The sequence below is a fragment of the Apaloderma vittatum genome, unplaced genomic scaffold (assembly GCF_000703405.1).
Source record: "Apaloderma vittatum isolate BGI_N311 unplaced genomic scaffold, ASM70340v1 scaffold3490, whole genome shotgun sequence".
Lineage (NCBI taxonomy): Eukaryota > Metazoa > Chordata > Aves > Trogoniformes > Trogonidae > Apaloderma > Apaloderma vittatum.
Window position 1 is genome coordinate 13,356 of NW_009692747.1, and position 25,103 is coordinate 38,458.

The window sequence follows — 25,103 nt, forward strand, 5'->3', positions numbered from 1 at the left end:
ATTAAACATCTTTGTATCCCTAACCTAGCTTCAGAGGATGACAGGGCAGAAAAAAATTTAAAAAGGTAGTATAATTATCCATAAAACACAATCCTTCAGCTGTTGTACTGTTGCCGCCTCTTTTAAATGAGGACTAGCATTCTGCACTCGGCAGAGGATTTTTCTTTAAAAAGTTCTGATTTTGGGCAGAATATAGTGAGACCAGAATTAATAGTAAACTTTTAAAAAAGCAACTGTGGATGAGTGTTTGCAATAGGATGGATTTTTCCCTAGCTGTCGTTGACTTGTGTTTGCCTGAGCAGACCTCGATGCTGTCACACAATCAGCCGGCAGAGGGTAGTGTGTTCATGGAGATGTTGCTTTGGCTGAGCCTTCTGTAACTGGTGTAGGTAGCAAAAATTGACTCAATATCAGATGAACTGGCTTGATTCAGTGGTCTTCTGAAGCCATGTGATAGCAGTTCATCTCAGGTGCTTAGTGAGGTGAGACGTAATTTCTGTCCAAAAATCTGAATTAGCTATGCAATGACTTTTGACAAAAACTTCTAGGAAAGAACTTTTTGGAAGCAGTGATTGGTTATGGATCCTGGGTAATGACTGCAGTTATGGTTCTATAACTAATGAAATAATTATTGGTTCTGATAAGTCTCATCTGCCTAACTTTGTTTTTCTCAATCCCTCTCAGTGTTGGAGTTTGCCTTGCCAGCCCGCTGTTGCCATGGGTATACCAGTCTTCATACTCGCTGGTCTCCTCGTGCATTGCGTGTTTTTGGTCTCCATTTTTGACATCTACTTCAGCTCTCCCCTGGTTCATGGTATGACTCCTCATTGGACTCCGCTGCCACCTCCAGCAAAACGTCTTGTGCTCTTTGTTGCTGATGGTCTGCGGGCAGATTCACTGTATGAATTGGACAGCAACAATACATCTCGAGCACCTTTCCTGCGGTAAGTCCATCTGAAAACACTGCTAAGCAAGAAGTTTTTGCTTCTGAAGGCAGCTATTTTAACGTTAAAAAGAGAAGAGTAAGAACTGCAACTGTGGTAGCTTGGGTACTGCCTTTGAAGAAACAAATTCTGCAAAAATGTGTGAATTTGAGCAGGTGTCCCTTGTTGTCGGTAAAGCTGCTAAGCCATCAACAGAGTAAACTAAGTCAATATCGTCCTCTGAAAACTACGATTAGCCAGTAACTAAGAGTGTAACTTTCTCCATTCACATCACCACGGTATCACTTGTGAAGTCTTACAGAGTGGTTAATTCAGAATGCTTCTCGGATCTTCAGTTTAGGAGCAGTAGTTCATTAACGTGCTTGTCTTCTAGTTCTGAGCTATGGATGAGGCTTTTTAAGGAGCGAGTGAAGAAGATGGCCTGAATGGATCTAACAGCAGGCTGCCACGTGCTCCTTGTCCCACCCTTCCTGCATGCCTCACTCTGATGTCTCCCTTGTGCTCTCTAGTGTGTGTCGAATTGCTTAATGGAATGATTTGGTTTAAAATGATTGTGAAAAACTCATCCACCAAACAAGAGTATAGAAGTCATATCCTTGGGTGTTTCAAACTAATTTTCACCAACTTTCTATGTTTCCTTATATCAAGTTAATTATTTGAACATAAGACAAATAACTTCTTAGGCTAAAAAAAGGTAGACAGTATTAAATAAGACTGCTTTTGTGCAGTAGCACTGGTCTTCCTTTTGAGTATCAGAGCAAATCTGAATAAATCAAATCGTCTGAAGCCGTTAGTGCGTTTGCATTCTGGTACAGAAATCTGAGGAGCTCTTACTACAGCACTTGCCAGTTTATATGGGATTACTTGTGCCTGCTTCTCCTGTTGTTAAGTATTTTTGTAAGGTGCTGTTTGCCACTGGCAGATGTCTGCCACATCAGCCTGAGTTTTCCATGTTGTCTTTCAGCAGTGGACTTCATGCTTCCTCCAAAGCAGTTTCTTGTCTTAGCAGTAAAACTGTTGGTCTTTTTCACCATCAGCAAGGTGTGAATGTCATAACAGCCCCATCACTAGGAGAAGTAGCAGGTAGGAAAGAGTTAGCATTGACATTTTTGCCATTAAGTGGTTCCAGTTTTTCAGTTTCAGCCATTCAGCATTATCACACCTATGTAGAAATAAAAAGTTAAACCAATAAAAAGTTAAACCAGCTTGTCCAGTTTGCTGGGCAGTTTGCCCTTCTGCTGTTCCTGCTTAACCTTGTTTGTGGAGTTATGGGCTTTTGATTTCAAAGTCTGTAGAAGTAAAACATTGTCACCTGTGGTGAAAAGACGTGGGTGAAGGGAGGGTAACAACTGCCTTGCAACAAGCAGAGATACTGGTAGGTCACCGAGTGGAATAAAATGCCAGTAGGAGTTTGAAGTGCCGTGTGTATTTCTCTCATATCTCGTTCTGCTTATAAGTACGTATTTGTGTGAGCACGTGTATGTGAGAGGTGACAAAAAGATAAAACATATGGCACGTTGTGCTTTCTGAAAGGTGGAGGGCCAGGCAGTCCAGGACATATCTTCTGTGTCTATTACATATATACATATATACATATATACTGCTACAATTTTAAACCAAGGGGCTCGGTGTTTTGTCACCGAACCTTTGAGCTTCAAAACCTCACTAAGTTAATCTTGTGAACAGGTTGATAAGATGAGATTACTGGAGGTGTTTCCTTTGTTATTATGCCTGAGCTTTCCTTTTTCAATAATATTGACCCAAAGGATATTCAGTTTAATATAAAGTTCACTTTTTTGCACATTGATTCCGAAGTGCCAAGGGTTCAGTCTCTTATCCTCGTTATAGTAGCAGGAAACATACCAGCCAAACCGTCTTGTCCAGGTGGAGCACTTTGTAAACTACTAGGTTGTTAATGAGGAGATGTTATCTTTAAATGAGGAAGAACCATTCTTTAGAAACAAACAGAAGGAAAGCTTTAGTAGGTGCATAAGATCAGTAAATATCCATTAGGCTTGGAGCATATTGCTGGCTGATATATGCCAGGTACCTAGTCTTTTCTCATATAAATATTCTTGAAAAATCTGGTTTTCAGCAGTGTTGTGATAGTTATGAGCGACAGTAGATGGTCTGAATTGCTGTGGTGGTGGTAGAGGAAGATGTTTTCTTCCTTGCCTGTCGTGTTTCAGCCATATTACTGTATCACATTCATAGTTGTTACTATGGGTAGCTAATATTTATAATCACAAGGAAATTATTTTTTGTAACGATTCTTCTGACTAAAAGGCTTTGAAATAATGCAGAGTAGCTAAATAAATTTTGAACAAGTAGATATCAATATCTGGCTATATCTTTTTCTGCCTGGTATGTGTTATTGTTGACTTCATATCCTGTGATAAAACCCCACAAAAGCAAGGGTAAAGATTACTTTCCAGCTCAGTAGAAATCGAATTCTAATTAAAACCATTCCTACCTTTCGTGACAATGAAGTGTGAGGATGGCCCAGTGAGTTTTATTTTTGTCTTAAATCTTTCCACTAATGCTAGCGTAATATATTTTGACCAGAGTCTCCAGTGAAATCAGAAACCACTTTAATACCCAAATGCTTTTTTCAAATTAGTACTTTTTTTCAGTACAACTTTTCTTAAAACCTAGCCGAGATGAGAGCTAGGAATTAGATGTCAGAGTCCTATATCACCTTTTTACATTTTGCACTGTAATATTCGGGCTGTTCCAAGTGGTTTTTTGAGCTTTCAAGTAGGCCCAGGAATGTGAGGTTTAAGATGAATTGTAAAGAAAAAAACAGCAAGCAAACTGTGAATCCTGCAAGCTTAGAGTGAAGCCTGAAATTTTAGGTTGTGATTTAATTCTTATTTCATTAGTAGGAAATCTATTTAGAGCTGAGTATACAGATGTTACAATTAACAGTTCTGTAAAATCTTTGTTAAAAATAAAGTTACAAAGCATGGACTTAGAATCTACTTGATCTAGAACACATCCGATAAAAATACAGCAAATTTTGTAGCTTCTATAATGAACAACAAAAATACAGTTTCCTAGTAGGTTTGACTCTTAAAACTGCTTTGAATTTGTTCGGGAGATTCTGCTGCTTGTCCTAAACATTAGTATAAGGTATGTCCTGCTGTATTTTGTTTCCTTTTCCTTCTTTCTCTTGCTCTGACAGTAGGTTGTGAATCTTTCTCTTCTTCCAGAAGATGGAGACAAGGAAACAGCATATGGTAATGCTCACTGCTTACTCTCTGACAGGCTCCAGATGTTCATATCTTCAGCAAAGAAGAGTAGTTTGAGGTTGTTTCTTACACTTGGGCTTTGTCCTCTATTTCCTTTGCTTTTTATCTGTTGTAACTATTGTGTGAGCATAATCCCTAGACAATTTTTGTGTTTCTCTATATGTGGTGAAAAGGTATTCTCCTTCACTTTGGTGTTAATTGCAGAAGATGCAAGGTTTATTTAAATTTTATCCATGTTGCTGAAATGATTTGCACCTTAGATTTATGTGGGTTTTAAATTCTCTTGGTGCTAGCTTCCAGTATTTGACAGAGATAAAAGCAGACATGGTCACAAGATCTGATTATAATTGAGCATATTTAATGAGTAAGAGGAGATTGAACTAGATGTTTTCAAGCTAAATGGAAAGAACAAAGCAAAGTAATACCAGGCAGAAAGAATCTGTTAGGGGAAAGAAAAGCTATAGTAGAAAGCAGCAAAAAAGAAGTAGTATGTTAATTCTAAGTGTATTAGAACACCAGCTAAATTCGTCTGTTTGCCACAATACTAATGTTCTCTGGGGAGTATTATAGTATAAGATTTCTTGCAGGTTAGTATTGTGCTTGTTTTGCTGCACAGCAGGTGATGGTGAAAATCGGTTTTACTCTCGAGTGGTTTTTGCATTTCCTGCCTCACATCTACCTGTCACTGTGTTTATCTGCGATTCGCTGTACTTTCAAGAAGTCATAAGCATTAACTGCCTTGTATCCTCTTTCCAGGGGAATTCTAGAGAATAATGGCAGCTGGGGAATCTCTCACACCCGGGTCCCAACAGAGTCCAGGCCAGGGCATGTTGCGCTTATAGCTGGGTTTTATGAAGATGTCAGTGCAGTTGCTAAAGGTATGCTGGTTCTAAAGCTTTAAACACTGTCCTCCAAAATAAGGTATTCTGGTGATGTACTCAACTTCTAGATGATTAATCATAAATACCTGCATAGTGGAAAATAGCTTATGTAAGTTAATATTTTGTAACATGGTAGAATTTCACACCCAAAGTGTAAAAGCAGAACTATCTTATGGAGTGAGCTCTTCTTGTAACACAGCTTTTACTTGTCCTTTGGGATATAATGGGAGATGGCTAATTAGTAGCCACAAATGAGAAGTGAACCACAGTGTCAAAAAAAAGGACTGACTTGGAGAATCAGTAGCAAAATAAAGCAAAAACTCCCAGCTGTGTGTTTTGCCCAGCTGTCACTGTGTGCCTGATGATTCATCATCATGGCTAGGCTTCACGAACTAAGACGTGGGCAGGGCTCTACCCACACTTGCTACAAGTGCGCTGATGGCTAAAAAGGCTGATGCGGTAGAGGCAAGTCCAGTTGCAAAAGGCACAGCGGAAAGTCTCCTGAGGCGGTATTGGCGAGGCACGGTTCTTTCTGTGTTGTCTTTTCTCCTCGAGACTAATTCTACGTGCATTCTCAAAGGAGGCAGCAGCATTATGGATGCAAAATAAAGCGAAAACTCCCAACTGTGTGTTTTGCCCAGCTGTCGCTGTGTGCCTGGTGATTAATAACATGGAGTAAGCCTTTGTGTTACTGACTTGATCTTTCGTGTGGTCCTCTGCCGTCCCTCAGCCCTCTAGGCCTGAACACTTGGAGTGCTGTGTGCGGGTTTGGGTCAGGAGAGATAGGAGGAATTACTTGGTCTTATCCATGTTCCTAATAAAAAAGTTCTTCCTCCTGACATCTGCTACAAATGCAGGAATTGCTGTTAAGAGCATCTCTGTATTTCTGTCAGCTGTCTTATCATGGATACAGAAGATCCTGAAGGTTTTATTGTGATGGGGTGGAACGTGACTGCTAGAAATATGATATATGACTGTGTAATTTATTGCCTAAAATGCCAAAAGCTGAGTTCAGACAACAGGAGATTTAAAATTCAGGAGAGTTTTAGCTGTTGATGAGATAAACAGCTGTGTGTTTTTTCCTGTTTGAATCTCTGCATAATGAAATTGGCTTAAGTTATCAGCTCACTTCTTAATGAATGGAAGACTAGTTGCAAACCAAGGTTGAAATGAAAGTAAAACCAAGACTCACAAAGTCGAGTTCATTATGAGATAATATAAGAGAAACTTAAAAATACCCCAACAGTGTGCGTGGATTTATCAGTCTTAGGAGTCAACGAGATCCTCTGACAATTCCATTTAAATCCAGTATGTTTGTTTAACAGGGTGGAAGGAGAATCCAGTGGAATTTGACTCTGTTTTCAATGAAAGTAAACATACTTGGAGCTGGGGAAGCCCGGATATTTTGCCAATGTTTGCAAAAGGTAAGTTTTATATTTAATGAATCTTTAACACATAGACAACAGGTAGTTAGAGATTTATTGTTTTTTGAGTTAGAGAAGAAGGTGAACAAAGTATTTCCAGTTTGTATATCTGTGTATACCTGATTTCTAGTTTGTGATTTCAAGACTGGGTGGAGAAACAGAAGCAAGCTTTTAAAGAGCATATCCCTATTTATTACTTATGCATTTAAATAGGCCATACAGAATTCTCTCAGAATACTAAAGGAAACACACCTTTAGTTAAAAGGATTTAGTTTTGGGGGGTTTTGATTGGGATTTAAAGCTCTTGTTTGCAAGCCTGCAGCTGTGTTTTTTCTTCTTCTGCATACAGCTCCCACTGAGCTGGGTAACGGAACTGCAGCTGTGCTTCTGAGTGTCTGAGCTGAAGCAGCAGCTTACTGTGGTTATCCTGCTTCTACTCCAGAACAGTAATGTATAAAGGGAAGAAGCAGGAACTGCCTGATACTATTCCTGAAGCTGAGGTCCCTGTGGTGTGCAGAGTGTTAAGGTCTTGTCAGCCCAGTGCAATTGGTCTTTAAGCAGAGATTGCTGAGCAATGCTTCAAATATTTAAAGGGTCTCCAGGTTCAATTTTGTCCTATTCTTTGAAGAATGAGGGCATATACACCCTTTTCTGCAATCTTAGAATAAAACAGGCTGAAGTGAAACGGGGACAAACCAGGGGCATATGCTGCTGTTCTGTTCTAAGTATTGGCACTGACAAACTAGGAAAATGTTGATAGGCAGGAGAGGAGTGGAATCTAATACTGGTTTAGAAAAAGTGAACATCATTTTTCTCATGTCAATTCTCTTACTTTTTCTCAACTCTGGTCTCTTCTCCCTCTCCTTCTGATATTTTCCTCCCCCTTCCCCCCCTCCCACCCTTTTTCTGTTCTTTGCTTGATTCTAATAAGTTTATGGTAAGCTGTAAAAACATCTCCTGAGAATTTCCCATGACCTTAGAATCCAGTTTTTATTTGGGAATACTGTGATTTTGGCTGCGGAAAGGGGAAAGGTAGCACACTGCCCTTGCACAGATTATTGACTTTTTTGGAGATCTGTTCTTGGGAAAATATTTGAGGAATTCAAGAATTTCCCAGACCCCTGCCCTTCTGCTAGTTTGGTTTGAGTAAGAAGATAAGCAGAGGACTTGGAAGCAGCTTTGATGTTATCTGGAGGGGTCATACCATACTGTTGCTGTGTCTCTCGTGAGTGGCACCAGCAATGGAACTTTCTTTTGTGGGGGAGGGAAGTCCCCCCCAAACTGATAAAGGTTTAGTGCAGCACTGTATCTGAGAGGTAGATGCCGTATGGTAAAATGAATTGTAGTTTCTCATGATAGAAAGGTAGATGAACTTACTTTTTTTCTACTAAAAAAAAAAATCTTGCCTTTTTCCAAAGTGGAAAAGTTTTATAATACAGAAAGGATTTTATAATATGAGTTTCTAAAGAGGAGTTGTATAATACAGAAGACAATAGAATCCAGTGTTTGTTCTTCACTTCTAAAAAAAGGCCGAAAAGGACAGGGGAGAGCATAGCTTAATTTCTCACCTGCTTTCCATGTTGCGATTTAATGAGGTGACAGGACTCTTCTTATGTGTTTTTTATCATGCCAGAATGCTCACAATTTTATTAACTCTTTCACCATTTTCACCGGGTGATGCATAAAGAGTATATAACACTTACTAGTTTTTGGGAAGGGGATAAAAATCCTTTGTTTCCTGACATTGTCTGTGTTCTTCAGGTCCTCTTCCTGTTATAAAATAAATATTTCAGTGGAATGTTTGAGGATACTGTAAAAAAGTTAAATAAAATACTTTGAAAATGCCTATTTTATTTTCAGAACGCTCCTTAAAATTGTGAGATTTTCATCTAGACTTGCCAGAATTTGAGGTTTAACTTGAGCAGTCCAGCCTTGTACTGTTTTGTCATGACTCTTGATTGGAGTGTAATCCAGAGTATTAAATGCCATGCTGAAAAAGGAGCTGAGGCTGTTGCTTCTGTTAAGGAAAGTAATGATTAGTCCGTTGCACCCAGATTGCCATTTGTTCCACAAGTTCCCTTTCTCTCTCTTGGAAACTGGCAGCAAGGCTAGGGTCATTGTTTAGCATGAGTATAAAGAAGGGCATCATCAAGACCATGGGGATAACTGGGACAAACCTTTGTCAGGGTTACTCTGGACAGACAGACCTCTTGGTCTCCTCTTCTAGTTCCTCGTTCCTACAGGGCACCAAGAAAAATGCAGAATTTCTTACATTTCCGCACCTGCCTGCATTCGATGACAGCTCTCTGATGCCCGCTCTCTGTTGATTCAGTGTCTGACTTTCCTTGTGCCTTCGTTCTTTATTCACCTCTTTTGTGCCTGCAGAATTTTCTAGCAAATGTCTCCTGCTGGTCTGGACTCTGACCTGTGAACGGCTTGTCCCCAGGGCCTGCCCCATGAGCAAAGCAAGAGCTTTCCTTTCCGCAGGACCTAAATCTTACTGTAAGAGGGTAGTAACTCGATCCCTGACCCTAATATTTGAATGTTGATGCTGAGCACAAGATGATGCGCTGGACAAGTCTGCAAAAAGAATAAGTGGTATCTGGTGTGGGAGTTTTTGTCCCCCACAGTTATTTTCCTCAGTATAATGGCACCACCAAACTCGGTGGAGCTCTGTGCTCACTTCTAAAGCATGTTTTCATCCCTAGTTTCCTTCGACTTCTCTATCCCATCTTTGCTTCCTCATCCCCCAACTTAAAGTTGCCTGCCACCTCTCAAACAACAGAAATAAACATTTTATAACATTTTGCATAGTATGGTTTCTTATTAAAAAAAAAAACCAAACAACCTACAATTATTTCATAAGCTATGCGGGCACTCCAGAACTTTCCTAGTGTGACTTTGTTTTGCCACTATTTCTCTTCATAGCAGTGCAGGGTTGAGTGGGTATTTTTTTTTTTGCTTTGGTAGAAATTAAAAATGGATAAGTAGTAGATGTGTTCCTTTACCTAGTCTGCAAACTGCGTGCTTTCATTTGGCTTCTTTGGTGTGGCCTCCCTCAAAGACAGGGTCTTCTCTCGCTTTCTGTGAGACAATGGAAAAACAGTACAGCGCTCTACCCTCTTAGACCATCAGTCGGCCTGACATTGATGGCCAAGGCTTATTTCTTCTTTTGAACCTATTTATCCACGAACTGGAACTCCTTAATTCACTTTTTAATGCCTGGAAGTATTTTCTTTTTTTTCTTTTATACTGTGAGAACTGCAGCAAGTGGCTTATAAGTAGTAGTAGTGTCTGCTAGGGAGCTCAAGGGAGAAAATCAGAAAATGAGTGCCAGCTTTCATCTTCCTGGCCTGAAATACCTGCATCCCTTGTGTGAGTTTGGACATAGTCTTGGTTAAACAGCTCCCTTATATTGGGATATTAGTTCAGTCGCAAGCCTGGAATCTTACAGAACTGCATTATGTAATTGTGACATCCAGCAGATCAGTTATATTCTCTCTGGCCATCAACTGATTGAAGAACATTTTTGCCTCTGGGAGTTTATATTGTCATGGTAGAAATAGCATCCCTGAGTTGTAACAGCTCAGCCATTGACTGGATTGTAATGTATTATTTCATTAAACTCCACCTAACTTTACGTCTTTCCAGGACTTCAGAATTTTACTTCCTTCTAAGTCTTCATCTTTTTTCCTTCCCCTTTCTTGGCTTTGCTCTCTTGACAGTGAGTACAGAATTAAATTGCCGTGTCCAGATGTTGTGTTTTCGCATTGGTGACCCTCATGTTGTGCTTTATGCCTGAAGGTAGTCCAGTAGTTCTCCTTTTTATGTTTTGGATCCATGTTTTAAAGGTTCAGACTTTGAATATTGCCTTTCTGAAGTTGTCCACTTAGCTTTCCATACTGCTTTGCCTCCTAGAATTCATGTACAGTAACTAAATTATATCCCTCCTGCTGCCTTCCTTATATGTAATACATGATGTTTTCCTATGTAAAAGGCCTCATTGATAGAACATTGTTTTGTATGATCCATTTTAACAAAAACTTAGTTCTGTTTAATTTCCTTTTATCTGGGATTTGTTCTACTCCTATCTGGTGTTCTGTATTTTATTTCCTCACGTGAGCATACTGGATGACATTGTTCCTCATTCCTCTGAGGTGATGATAAGCTCATGGATTAAAATGGTATGCAGGCTTCAAAAAACCATAAATGTTGGGAAAGTTAAAATAACGAGAAAACTTCTTTGATTCTCTCAAGATTGTAATTTTTGATAGGTTTCTACTCCTATGCATTAATATTCATGTATTTTTGACTATGAGAAAATAAAGATGACTTTTCTCTGTCTCCTATTCCATCTGCATTGTTTTTCGCAGGTGCTACAGGAGATCACGTTTATACATTTTGTTACACGGCGGAAAGTGAAGACTTTGGAGCAGAAGATGCAGCCAAGCTTGACACATGGGTTTTTGATCATGTTAAGGTGAGCAGTGGATCCTTTTATGCTGCACGTATATAAAAAGCACAGCTGTATGTTAACTTTGTCATAGAATGTGTTTATCATAGAACTAAAAAGTAAGAGATCTTAGAAAGACCCATCACTTGGGGTCGTATGTAAAACTTGCTTGAATCGATTATCATGACTAGTGTAATGGAAACTTAGAGGAAGCATTTGTCTTTTAGTGCTAGTAAAAAAAAAATCATTAATAAAAGCCCCTTTTAAAGACATTGTTTGGCTTTCTTTGTCTTAAATTTGCATATAATCTGAAATCCAGAGGAGTCACTGTTAGTTTGGAGGGAGACAAGGACATCTTAGGCCCTGGAGCAGTATAACTTGTTCCTGTGGTGCTCTGCTTGGCTGATTTGGATGTCACTGCTGGTTCACGACTGTTGTTTTCTGTGATGCTGTCACTGGAAGTATGAATAATCCAAGGCACATAGTTTCTCATTATTCATTAATTCCTATATTCATATTATTCCATGCTACCTCACTTGTCCTGGGTTAAGAAATGCTGATAGTGGGCATTGGTGTGTAAATATCTGTATTGGTGAAGCACTTAGGTGAGTTACTTTCTGTATCTCGTAACAATGTTAATGGAGTTTGAGACTTACTAAAACTTTTTTCCACGAGGTCTCTGGGCTGCATATATTAACATTAGCTAACCAGCACAAATGAAATCAAACAAAAAAGAAAAGCAAATAAATCAGTAGACCAAATCAGCTTCTGTTAGGAAGCCAAGGGGTGATCTGCTTTAAACAGTGACGTAGGGTGGAAAAGTGCAGTATAGTTTGCTAATTTTTGAAGGAAGTGGTTTTCTGAGTTTGCAGGTGAAAGGATGTATTTTCTAACTACCATCCTCTCCATGAATTTGCACTTGTGCTGGGATTGTGAGTTGTAATCGATATGAATAATATAAATCAAATTAGGCTGTCAATGACACTTGAGTAGCTGTTGTCTTAAAGTTGCACCCTGCACAGTTATGTGAGGGTGGTACTACGTTTTTTTTGCTTCAAAAAACCTAATGACATTTTTTCTTTCCAACTATAATGATATGCTTGATATATATATCATTACTGATAACTTTTCTCTTGGAACCAGCACCATTATCTGAAAGACTTATTTTGCCCATCTAAATTTCATACTGTGATGGATAGCACGTGGCTGGCTAGTATAAAATATTCATTTTATTAATCATCTTTTCAGTTACATATCAGTGATGACTTCAGAAGCATGAAACGTGAGACTGACTCAAACCGAGGTCAGTCTGCTATCGTAACTCGAACAACTCTCAGCTGTGCTAGTGTGGTGATATATATAACTGACAATTTGCTGAAAATCTAAATTCTGCTTTGCCTGCATTTTCTTTTTGTCCTTTGGGATACTCAGTTAGATAACCTTTGCCTAGATCATAGTTTGAGTCTGTGCTAAAGAAAAATTAGGGAGCAAAATGCTGGGAGTTTGGGTTAACTAACAGGAAAAAATGGTCTTTTTAATGCATTTCTGATTTTTTAAAGTATTTTGTGAAAAACAGTTTTATAAGATTGAACTCTTTTTTAGGGTAAAATGATTAAAATTCCAGGAACTCTATCAGCCTTGGAGATGAGTCCCAGTAATGAACTAACCACAATTTATCATGACCACAGGGTAGGATATACTCGAGATACTCATTTGATGTCTTCTGACTTAAGTGGGACATGCAGGTGCAGATGGAAAACATTTTTTTTCTTTTTTTTCTTTTTTTTCCCCTTTTCTGATTTTGAGCACAGTGCTTCATTCTTCCTTTGGCCTCTTTCTGCTGGAAGAAGACCAGGCCAAGCTTTTAAACTGTCCCTTCTGTGCGGGGTGAGGGCTGGAGTCCAGAACTGCGTGATGGTAAACTTTGACGCTCTGCAGACAGGGCCATGACCTGATGTTGATTTCTGCCAGTGGATTTCAATACAACTAGCTCTGCTCGAACAGGGAATACAAGGTTGAAGGATTTATTGTAAATATGTGTAGGAGTCTTGTGCCTGAGCATGCTCGGCTGATACAAACCTGACGTATTATATATGTTTGTCCTTCCTTTGCATATTTATTTTATGTCTAACATCTGGCATAACTTTTTTAACTCTCATGTCAACAGAAAACAGGGTGCACAGCTTTAATCAACCGATTTAATTAATTTGTCCTGGATTTATATACGAAGAGCTTTGTGAAAAGAGAATATTTGGTCTCTTTCTGCCTGTACATCATGCAGTCAGCAACAGTGTATGAGCTCTATTAAAGGAGGAGCCATGAGGAGCTCTGTTTGGGAGAACAAATGGTCCCCAACAACTTACCTTAAACAACTGTGGAGTCTGTATTTTGTTCAGATATCACTACATCATGTATTTGCTAGACCTTTTAGGTAGTCTTTTTTTCTTCTTTGCTTTCTCCCATTCAAGGAGGGAGATGATACTAGAAGATTTCACGTGATTGTAACCAAACATCTCTTGTAATACTCTCGTAATAATTAGTATTACTTTATAATTAATTCTAGAGTTTATTGTGAATGTTTTAATGGGAAGCTTTTGTAGATCTTACTAAATTGTGTATCAGTTGTAGCCAAGGCATTATTTCTTGTGGGTTGCCAAAATCGTAGTAAAAAGTAGGTTGGAAGAAAGCTGAGTCAGGGAGCATTGAGTCCAGCTCCCTGCATTAGGGAGTTTCAGTCAGAGCAGGCTGCTCACGCCTTCCCCAGTCAAGTTTTGAGCATCTTAAAGGCCAGAAATGCAACAACCTGTTGAACATCTGTTCTAATGTCTGACTATAGTTACGGTCTCCTTATCTTACTGGAATTTCTCCCCTTGTCACACCACCAAGGCCATCTGAGCTGTCTGACTCTGTCTTTGCTCACCCAGTAGGCATTTGTAGACAACAATGAGATCTTTCCTTCGCTGCCTTTTCTTGAGACTGGAGAAGCTGCATTCTCTCAGCCTCTTTGTTGTTTACTCTTATCCCTGAAACTTCTTGATGGCATTTGGCTTAAGTGTACAAGGAAGGTAGTATTTACTCAAGAGAGCAAATAACAGGGAACCATAAAAAACTGAGATAGGTATCTTATAGTAGTGGCTTGGAAACTAGTGTTGAATGGTAGTAGCTCTCAAGTTTTGTGAATGCCGCGGACCAAAAAGAAGATGGCTTTAGCAGGCTGCAAGGAGATACGAGGATAGTGCTGGTCAAACAGTTCAGCAATCTCTTCAGCAAGGTGACCTGTTTTTTGCTTCTACTGTTCGGTGTCCTCTGTGCCAGCTCACTACCTTTATCTGCCTAAGACAGCTCCTTGTGGTGAACTTCCTATTTGTTTTTTTCAGCACACCATTTTAAAAAATGTTCCATGGCATGTTTGCTGTTTGCTCTGGGAAAATATGCCACATCTTAGGTTACATTAATCTCCCTTTTGTCGTCCAGTTCTTAATTAATTCAAGGTTGGGCAAGATCTTCAGGCTGCTGCTGCTCTGGTTTACGAGGTGACTGGGGCTCGGAGCATTGGAGGGATTTAGGGAGAGGAGAAACTCGGGTCTCCCCTTCCTCACAACAGTTTCTTCCACTTAATCAGTCTGTAATAGAAAAATACCTGCCTTCTAATATTGATCTACATTTTAAGATTTGATTTTGGGAATTTCCTCTTTGTCTGGTTTGATCTGTTGTTTCCTTTTACTTAATTAAAAAAAAAAGAAAACAATTTACCGTATCCTTCAAATTACTGGTGTGGGTCTAGAAGGTTTCTTCAGTCTGCGATCAGATATGTGCGGATGGACTTATCCATGTGGAAGATGGAAATCTCCATACAAATAATTATACTGCTGTTGAATGTGATCAGATTTTGTTCCTATATCCTTATTTAAAATGTCTCTGGACTTTGGTCATGATTTTGTTTGGACAAGAGCTGAAGCTGAGAGTGTGCAAATATTAGTCCATGCGACTTGTGTATATTCAGGGAGGAAAAAAAGGTGAAATTGCCTGGTGCCATGGTTTCCCGACACAGCTTACTATTGTAAGCTGTTACTGCCAGCTTGAGCTTCCTCTGCATGCAGTGACTTTGGTTTACACAAGGTGTGAGCTTTAGTTTTTAAGAGCTCCACCACTATCACAGGTGTGTGGTGGACTGTTCAGTCCTTTACTGGCAGAAATGATTGCCTGGCTCTGCTGGCATTTTCCCTGGACTGCTGCGTGAAATTTGAAGACGCTTTCCTTTATATTAGTGTGCTGAAAGGTTCTCGGGATGCTCTTTGAACTAAAACCCTACACAACTTTGTTTCCTTGGGCAATGCTGTTCCTAAGGAGATGGGGCTGGAATAACTGTCTGCCTGCATTTTGCCTTGCTGTGACACAGCTGGTCTGACACAGCATCGCCATGTCAGGACGTATTCATTCTGAGGGGAAGATCCCCCCTGGCATCTGCCTCAGGGATGCTTCAGTAGGACATGTGCAAGGCAGATATATGTTCTGCAGTTCATGTATTTGCAAAAGTTGTCTTGTTTTGTTCTGTTTTAGTTTCTGCAAACAAGTTGTAGCTTGGTATCTGCATCCTGCAGGACCTGCTTCCAAAGCAGGACTGAACGAGACCTTTGCTTCCAGCCTGAAACTAGGTCAGTGGAAACGTAAAGGCATAAGTGGTGCTCGGGAGTGGTTCACTGTGGTTATACAGAGGCCAAGAAGAAATGATGAACAGTTACCTTGTATTTCTGCCTAAAGAAACTAAAACAAACCAAACCAAACAAAAAAACCCAACTGAACAAGAAAAAACCCCACCAAAAGAAATAGCATAAAGGCCCCACTGCTTGAGGAATGTTACCTTAAATAAGCTGAAACTTTGAACTGACTATGCTGATGGTAGTTATTCTTTGAGAAGTGAATTAGGGAGTGATTAATTTTACTCATTTGTAACTAATAACTACTAGTATTTTGACAAGAAAACAGCTGTGTTTCACTTTTAATAGGCTGGCTATCATCTTTTTTCCACTGTACTCAGATTAATATCTTAATGACTTATTCCATACAGAGCTTCTTTAATTCTTCCAGAAGTAATCAAACGTTGTTCTCTGCACTGAATGAGGAGAAAGTGGTTCTGTTCCTGCATTTGCTAGGCATAGACACAAATGGACACGCTCATCGGCCAAACTCAAGGTAATTGAGACATTAAGCGTATCTTTCTTACTAGTTTGAAATGCTTACAGTAACAGGTCTCCTATGTAGAAGTGACAGATTTTCTGCAATATACAGTGTGTCTGGATATACTCCTGTACTCAGGTCTGATTTTTAGCAGACCATCTTAGTTATAGTCCATGTATAATGTAGAGGATATGCAGAAAATTGCAGTTTTAAATGTAAAATGGGAAGACTTCTCAGATTCCTCATGATTGAAATGGTACAGTTGAATTTATAGACAACATTAAGCTCAGGAACGATGACTGCAAATTCCAGCATTGTGTTTTAGCTTTCCTGGACAGAGAAGAGTTTAGATTAACAGTCATTAACGCATCAATTCATCTTGAAATTAGTTATTTGAGAACTTTCTTTTCATTTCCTCACATTCCTTGAATGTAAGATTCTTTCTTTTGATCCTTGCATACTTTCAAAATCCTTAGACTTAAAGGGGAGAGATTTTACATTTTGGATGCCTTTTGTTAGCTTGAGGTTCTGTAAAGGACAAAGCTGCCCTATAATCAAAAAATTGGGCGTTATGACCATTGATAACTCACTTCATACCAAGTGTGAGAACCACCTTGAATTTAACAACATTTTTTCATATTGTTAAAGGGAATACAAGGAGAATATTAAAATAGTTGACAAGGGTGTAGAAGAAATTACTTCAATGATTGACAATTTCTATGGAAATGATGGGAAAACTGCATTTATTTTAACTTCTGACCATGGAATGACAGATTGGGGTGAGTCTTTTTAGATGTTGAGTTTATGAGTGAGTATCTGGAGTGTGATTAGAGGTTTTAGAGCCCTTGCTTTGATTTGCTTATGTGTTACTCATGTATGAAATCCAGGCAAATTAGGAAATGGTTGATTGGCTGCAGGCGCCATCATCAACCCTGTGACACCTGCGTTTGTTATTCCAACAAAAAAAGAAATAATAATAGGGTGAAGTTTAACTCCCTTAGTGGCTGCTAACTGGGGAGGAAGAGATCTGAACACCACCTCTGTCAGAGCTTCCCAGCAGAAAACCAGCCTAGGCAGGTGGAGGTCGTGTTACTTGGCTTCCAGCTGCAAAGCTGGTCTTGTAGCCAGTGTGGGACAGAAATTGTAGCACTTTGCTCTGAAACACCTGGGAAAGGTGAAAAACCTGTCTGGGAGCTGGTGAAAAACTTGGGGGGAAGTCTTTTTGCTTTTTTTTTGGCCTTTTAGGCACAGCAGAAAGGATGGGACTGCTGTGCGGTGTTTCCAGAGGAGGCTGGCTCTGAAGTGTAGGTGCAGCAGCTGAGAGGACAGAAGGGAGAGTGAGGCAAGTGGCTGCCCAGGCTGGTACCCACAGAGGGCACTTGTGAAGGGCATGACTAATGGCATAATTAGATTTAACTGTGATATTTTTGAACAAAGGATGCTTCAGGCATGGTCTTGGCAAAATTCAGCCTCTTAGTTTGTGTGTGAAATCCTAAATTTTTCAAATGAAAGGGTTGCAGACTTTTTCCTGTTATCAGAGATGACAGAAGTATTCAAAAGCAGCCTAATTATCATCTGCTCATTTGCGTATTAGTCTGATTTGAATATTATTTACTGTTGAGCTGACTGCCACTTGCAATAAGATTTTTAATTCAGACTTTTTTTGTCTATTTCAAGGAATAATATTTTTTTTTATAAAGGAAGTTTTGCATACATATTTTTTGCATATATGGTATATTGTTATAGAGACCTCAGGAGGCTCAAGCACCGACTTAAAGCAAGATCAGCTTTGGGATCAGACAGGGTTGCTTGGACTTTATCCTGCAGAGCCTTCAGAAATCTTAACTCCAGACCTATGTGTTGTTAAGCTTAGGGTTTTTTTTAAAGAAAGCAAAGATGGCTTTCCAGCAGTGCCATAGTGATTGGTTTTGGTGGTTGAATCGTTAATCTGGAGGGAATTAATTTCCCTGGGGAATTCAGTCATGTTTTATGAATTTTAAAGGAGTATGCTGACAGGCTTTAAAACCATAAAAATGAACTTGTATCACTGTGGAAGGGATGACAGTTGCAATGCATTTTGCCTCCTGCTTTTGAAATGGAATTTTAGGCCTTATCTGGGGACCACAGATCAGCTGATTTTTTGAGCATGTGCCTAATTTTACTGAATAATCCCTGTTTTCCAAGGGATGCTCAGGATAGGCACGTGCATGTGGTTCTGAACAGGTCACTCCTCTACATCTGGAGACTTCCAAATACTTTGGGTTTAGGCACTTTGAGCTATCAAGCTGGAATACATTGTCTGTAACAAGGTCTTAATATGCATACTGTAAAAATTTAACACGTGTGCATATATATATATAGAGAGAGAGAGGGGTTTTGTTCGCTTTTTACACCACATGTCTTAAAGTTTACCCTTTTTTTGGTTTGGTGTATCTTAGGATCCCATGGAGCTGGTCATCCCTCAGAAACTTTAACGCCACTGATTGTTTGGGGTGCTGGGGTGAATTATCCCCAGAAAGTCACATCCCAGTTCTTTGAAGACAATTTTTTGAAAGGTAGGAAAAATGTAAAACTTAAGTGCAAGATTTTGGTGAAAAGGGAGGTGTTTTACTATTCTGCCTGTTGATTATCACTGTCTTCTGCTTCGTTACAGCAACTACGACTTGCTTTGTGTAGTGTGGAAATGTGAACAGTCTTTCTCATTGTTTTTCCCCTTTCTAATTTACTTAAGAAGAGTAAACTTTTAAAAAAATAATTTTTAGTATTTCAAATAAGTAATGTAATAAATATTGTCTTACACAGCTCTAGAAATCCATTGATATCTCAGTGTGGTTAAACTGTGAAAGCTCTTTTTTATGTGCCCCATTCTTGCCTTGAATCTTTCAGATTGTTACTCACAATCAATGAGGTAATGATTTTCTATTTTATTGTATTGTCTGTCAAGCTACTTTAGAGAGGAGAAATCAGGCAAAAATGACTTGAGCCCTGAGGTTTTAACCCTGCCCTGCTCTTGTGAAGGTATTTGGTAGCAGATTAAACAGGACTTCTCAGATACAGACTGTGCTAACACTGGCGATTAACTACTGCTGTAAAACTATGAAATCTCTGATAAAATTGAAAATGGGCCGTAGAATAAAAAGTAGAAGACAGAGTAAAACTAGATGATTTTGGTGTCTGTGATGGCTGATCTGCTAGACTTCTAAGGACACTTGATGTCTCTAAGGGTTGATCTGTAATAGTTGATTTTTACAGCTTCTAGTCTCTTTGATTCTCCCCAGCTTTAGTAAAAACCTCAGCGTTTGACTTCAAGTAATGATGAAAATGGTGTGAGAGCATTTCAAAAAAGATCAGTATTGAGGGGACTTACAGGTACACAATAGGGAGAGCTTTTTGGCTGTCATCTGTTAGGAAATGTGTATTTTCTTAAAGGAGGGAATGTGTCTGCACCCTGCTGTGCCTGCTTTTTATTTTCTTTTTGATGGTTTAAAAAAAAACACCTCACCAAACCAGCAACCAGACAAAAAACCAAACACCCCAAAGCAAAGATGAGAAACTTGTCCCTTTGTTTTGGACTTGCTCTGCAGCTTTCCAGCTGTTAAGCATGTTGCTGGCCTATTCAGACACTATCTTTACAAGTTCTTAATTGCCAGGGATAATCTTTACTGGAGATTTGAGTCTCTATGAGTATCCTGGGAGTTTGAATCTCTATTTGAGTAATAACTATCTTCTTAAAGAGTGACTGTTCTCCCTATGGTACTACATTATAGCTTCTAGTAGGCTTTGTAGGTTATAAGTAAAGAAAAAAATTATTGTGGAAATGGAACTTGTCACTTTTGCAGGTCAATCCAGTTCAGCTACTGCATTAAGTTACAATCCCAGATGTTTTCACTAAGCTAAGATATGAAAGAAGAGATGCTTAAAAGCAGTCTTTTCAAAAGTTCTTTGAATTTGCCTTTCATGCTTGATAAAAATGCAGCTGAGACTGTGTGCAGGAGAGTGTTTTCAAGACTCCCGTGTCACTGATGTATGTTGGTGTCCAACTGATATTTGCAATTCCGTACACCAGTCCTCAACTTCTTGCATCTATTGACAATCTTTCCTAATTTCTCTGAGTTAAGAGTTTGTGGAAACAGCAGAATATTTCTAATGCTGACAAATATCTCGTGCTCTGTTCAGTGCAAACAGGCCGGAGGCAGCTCTGTGAATTATCTTTCTTCTTATTACTGCCATCGAGGGCCGGAACACCCAAAGTGGTACCAACAGTCAGGACTTGGTCTGTCCAATTTGTCATGGAAAGATTAATGTGCTGCTTGGATGGGTGGAAGGGGATCATGTTTGCTCTGGGATGACAGCCTTCTCCTTCTAAGTCCCTTTACCTGTGCTCTGCCTTCCCTCAGGCTTGGCCATGCAATCATCTTGGAAAGATTTGTGATGGCAGCCCCGCATCCTCTGGGCAGCACATAGGATTACACGTTTGGCCGCTGGCTTAACCCTTTGTGAGAAAGAAGGAGAATCCTGAGCTGCTCTCTCTGGCTTCTCAGGCCCTGCTGAGTGGCCTTGGGGCATAAGTCCAGAGAGGCTTGTCAGTGAAGGCAGGAGGGCATCAGGTAGTTGTTTTCGGCTGTGTGCATCTCCATTCTGGAGGAGACTCAGCCTGCTTTGCCATGACTCAGGGACCCCAATGTACCCCTTCACAATTCTTGCTTCTGTGAGGTTTTACATGAGATTTTCTTTGGCTTGTGTAGCCTCAGCCTCTTGAACTGACTGTTTTCCCTGCACTATTTGTATCTGACCACCCAGTGGGCTGCAGTAAAAGCAGAGCAGGATAAAGAAAAAAAAAACCCAACTCTCAAATGGCACCGTACAGGAGACCTAAACAGTGAGCTGGAATTGTAAACCAGCGTGTGCAGCACGTACACCCGAGGCACCGCGATCCCAGCAGCGCAGCCTGGACTGGGCAGTCCACAGATGTGTCCTGGTCCTTGGAAGCTCCAGGGGTCTGTGTCCTACGGTTCCTGCACCAAGGCAGATGTCTTCAACTCTGCCTTTTGGGAATATCTGAGTAGGGGAAAAAGAGATGTAAAAGCTTCTTACAAAGCTTGGTGTTTCTCTGGCAGCCATACGTTTTTTTCCTACCTTAAGCACACGGTGTGAGTGTGGACAGTTTTCCAGCATGTTATTTAAAGGAAAACAAACAATGCATTTATAGAATACAAATATGGATGAGAGTCTGTATCTCGAGAAATACAAACCCATTTCCTTTTCTGGGAAGGGAAAGGAAGCAAACTTGTTCGTTTTGGTGTGAGTTTAATGTGATTTATGATTAATGCTGATAATACTTCCCCTCTCTTGTCGTGGGAGCTCACTGTAACTGTATGTCTCACTGCCGTTAAGGTACGTGGCTGCTCTTCAGGTTTTTCTTGGAACCAAATAGTAGTGGACTGTTACTCAGACTTCCAAAGCTAGCAGTGGTGTGAACTAATTGCTGAAAATAAGTTTCGTGCACACTGTGCTGCAAATATGGATGTTTCCCATCTTGGGTCACTTTAAGCTGAGACAGATTTGGGTCTGTCACAGAGAGGATGTATCAAAAGATGGAACAAGAGAGATGTGATCTTAGGATTTGAATGCCTATTTGGAGAAAATAAATGAGGTTGAGCCAGACTTTTGAGGGATGGTTTACGAATCTTTTTCATGAAGCCCCTTTCTGGTGCATTTAAACTTCTGCTTCACATAAAGTTGAAGGATTTTTTTTGGCCAACATGGCTACACCATCAGTGGTCGGAGGTGCCAGGCAGACTTCTACTTCCCTCTGTGTTGTTTCCGAGGTGTCATTTTGGTGTTAGCAGGGCAGTGACTGGCCCGTTGATCTTTCTGTGTGTACTGAGGAAGGTGGCCATAGCCCTGTTTCTAACATTAAGGTTGGTTCCCAAGCTGAGGGTGGGTGCTCCCAACATCTTTACCCCGTACTTGAGATTTGCTCTAGGTAGGTCATTGGCAGTATTTTAAGTACGCTGTCAGCAAATCTCTTTCAGCCCATATCATGTTTTCCTGTGTATCTGATATTTTTTAAGCCTGAATGAAATAAAAACAGCTGTATGTCATCTTTTTGAAGAATTTGGGGCTTTTTTTCTGGTGTATTTTCCTGCTCATACTAATGCTGTGGGTAGTGGGGCAGGAAATTTAAGCATTAGGAAAAGGGGAGACGGGGGGGGAAAAAGAAGCCAAACTCTTCTAAACTGCTTTTAAACAGCTCTCCACCCTGAAAGAAAATAGCCTATTTCCTCTTTATTTCCTTAGAGGCTAAAGGAGAGCAGGAAAATACAGTTTTAAACCAGCTTTTTGCATGATGCCTCACAGCTTTAGGGGCCTGTACATTTGACTTTGTCTCTGCCTTTATTGTAATTGTTCTGGTTATTAAGTTGTTGAACTTCTCCCTTAAACTCCCTCTTGGCCAGTGTTGATTATAGCAGATATAAAGTATGTTTTTACCAATCTGTACCAGTATGTTTGAGACTTTGGGTTAACATTTTTTAAAAACTATTGAAGCGATTTAGCAGCCCATCTCTTAAACCTGAGTTTAGAATCTTTCACTTGGCACAGGAGATACCCCATCACTTTCTTTGTTGTGCTGAAAAAAGTAAAAACCTTGGAATTTCTACAACTGATCTGGATCACAATTGCGGGCAGCACTTTATTCTGCTGGATAAAAGAAAATGTGAACTGAAATGAAGGCATTTTCTTGTTTCTGCCTGTTGAGTTCCATCTGTAATCCCTCTTGAGCTAGCATCCTAAAGCCAAATTATAATTTTCTTTAGTAACAACACTTTGCAGAAAACAGAAACAACACATTAAATGTCAACTGAATTATCTCTTTTAATTTGTGTAGATCAGCTGTTCATGTGCTCTGTTAATTCTTGCAGAATGGAAACTGGAGAACTTGAAGAGACTGGATGTCAATCAGGTATCAGACATATGTAATTTCATAGCTCATAGATTTTCCCCTTACATTATTAGGTTTTTGTGATGTAAATTAACTTATAGGATTTGAGTGAATGATCACACTGATATAGCATTTCCCTGGAATATGTTGCTTGGAAGTTAGACTTGCAGGAACCCCACCCTTACTGAACATAATATGAAAATGTTTAAATTGCGTGTTAACACATGTGGCAGCTACATACAATTTCTCCTCCTTAAGGTGCATTATCACACCATTTTTAGTTCATTGGTTATGTGCCTTTGTAGATACAAAGAGTGCAGTACAATATGCCAGGTACCCCTCAAACTCAGTGCCAGTTATCCCAGAGTAACTTGAGTAGGATCTAACATGTTTTCAGAGTGGAATCTGGTTTTGCAAACCTATAGAAGTAACTTGTAATGCTTTCCCTCTACTTTCTACTTTGAAAATGTTCTGGAGCTGAGCTTACACCTACTCAGTATGTCCTATGAAAGTGCCCAGCAAAACACAAAGAAAGCATAATCTAATGACCATGTTTCTCAAGTTCCTGAGCATCCGCTGTAGGCTTTTTTGCTACAAATTAGCCCTGTCATAGAATCATAGAATGGCCTAGGCTGGAAGGGACCTTAGAGATCATCTAGTCCAACCTCCCTGTCATGGGCAGGGACACCTCTCAACTAGATCAGGCTACTCAAGGCTCTGTCCAACTTGTTCTTGAACCCCTCCAGGGAGGGGGCAGCCACAACATCTCTGGGCAATTTATTCCAAAGTCTTGCCACCCTCGTACTGAAGAATTTCTTCCTAAGATCTAATCTAAATCTATCCTTCTTCAACTTAAACCCATTTCCCCTTGTCCTATCAGTGGACACTCTTGTAAAAAGTCTATGTTCAGTTTGTTTTTTCCAGATCTGTCTATTTCAATGTCTCTATTTTGTCACTTTTTCAAGAAGGTCCTGTCATGATCGAGTCAAAACTAATTCTTACTGTTCTGTTAAAGTGTGAGGGTTTTTTTCAACAGTCTATGATTATGGTCCAGTCACTTGGCAATTTATCCTATAAAGGAAGAAAAAAAAAAAAAGGTGGACCATTTAACCCTTGATACTAAGTCAGCCAAATTTTTTCAAATCATGGTAACACACATAGATGTGTGCGCCTGAAGCTTGTTTGCTTCTTGCTTCCTATCTCCCTGTGAAACCAAATATATGAAAAACAGACTCCAAGCCTGCCCAGACAAACTCATGCTAGAAGGCTGAAGTTGGGAATGTTCTGAATCAACTGCTTTCAGCAGAGTCCTGGTACAAAACTAGAGATCAATTTTTTTCCTCTCAAGGTTGACAAGAGTTATGAAAATGTTATTTGGAGACTATATAGAAGAGTCTCAAGTGTCACTGGGTTCTGGATAATGGAGTCCCCAAAGGCAGAGCTTCTGTCCTCTGGTGCATGTGGGGCTGGGTAAAAATAGCAAACTGGGCTTCTCATTACTATTACACAACATGTGTATTGTCCTTTGCAAAAGCTGGCTGGAGTCTGTTTCTGCACAATAGATCTGAGGCTGGAGCAATGCCTGTGGTTTTATTGTAGTTTCCTCAGATTTATCCTGGAGAAAAAAGAAAAAAAAAAAAAGAATTTTGGTGCGTAGTTTTACATCGAAGGAAAAGAAAGACCTAGTAAGAGGCAGTCTTTGTCATCACGAGGAGAGCGTAATGGTAGCTTATTTTATGAAATTCCTAGATTGAAGGGCCTGTCTGACTGGACGCAAAAGTGCAGAATCCTCCTCTGAAAGCTAGAGGGTGAATAATCAGCACTCTGGAAAAACGGGATAAGGAGTGCTGTGCAGAGCAGTATGTTCAGTGTCCTGCTTAAAATTCTCAATATGAAATTATTTCTTTCTGTGGCGTAAATAGTCATAAAAAGTGGTGTGCCTCTCAGTGCAGAGATGGAGGTACTGGATTTCTGTGAATAAACACTGTGGGGGTTTATATTTGCTTTTTAAACTAAATGTAATCTGGAA

General features: G+C 39.8%; 1 protein-coding gene across 1 annotated transcript in view; it reads left to right on the forward strand.

The window, feature by feature from the left end:
• Positions 1 to 692: 692 nt before the first annotated feature.
• Positions 693 to 25,103, forward strand: part of PIGN (phosphatidylinositol glycan anchor biosynthesis, class N) — a 50,717-nt gene continuing 26,306 nt past the window's right edge. Inside the window, exons 1-8 of the mRNA XM_009865950.1 lie at positions 693 to 944; positions 4,952 to 5,073; positions 6,402 to 6,500; positions 10,874 to 10,980; positions 16,022 to 16,146; positions 16,780 to 16,910; positions 18,570 to 18,686; positions 23,055 to 23,095. Of these exons, the coding sequence (XP_009864252.1) occupies positions 718 to 944; positions 4,952 to 5,073; positions 6,402 to 6,500; positions 10,874 to 10,980; positions 16,022 to 16,146; positions 16,780 to 16,910; positions 18,570 to 18,686; positions 23,055 to 23,095 (969 nt within the window). The 5' untranslated portion in view covers positions 693 to 717. The remainder of the gene's footprint in view (positions 945 to 4,951; positions 5,074 to 6,401; positions 6,501 to 10,873; positions 10,981 to 16,021; positions 16,147 to 16,779; positions 16,911 to 18,569; positions 18,687 to 23,054; positions 23,096 to 25,103) is intronic.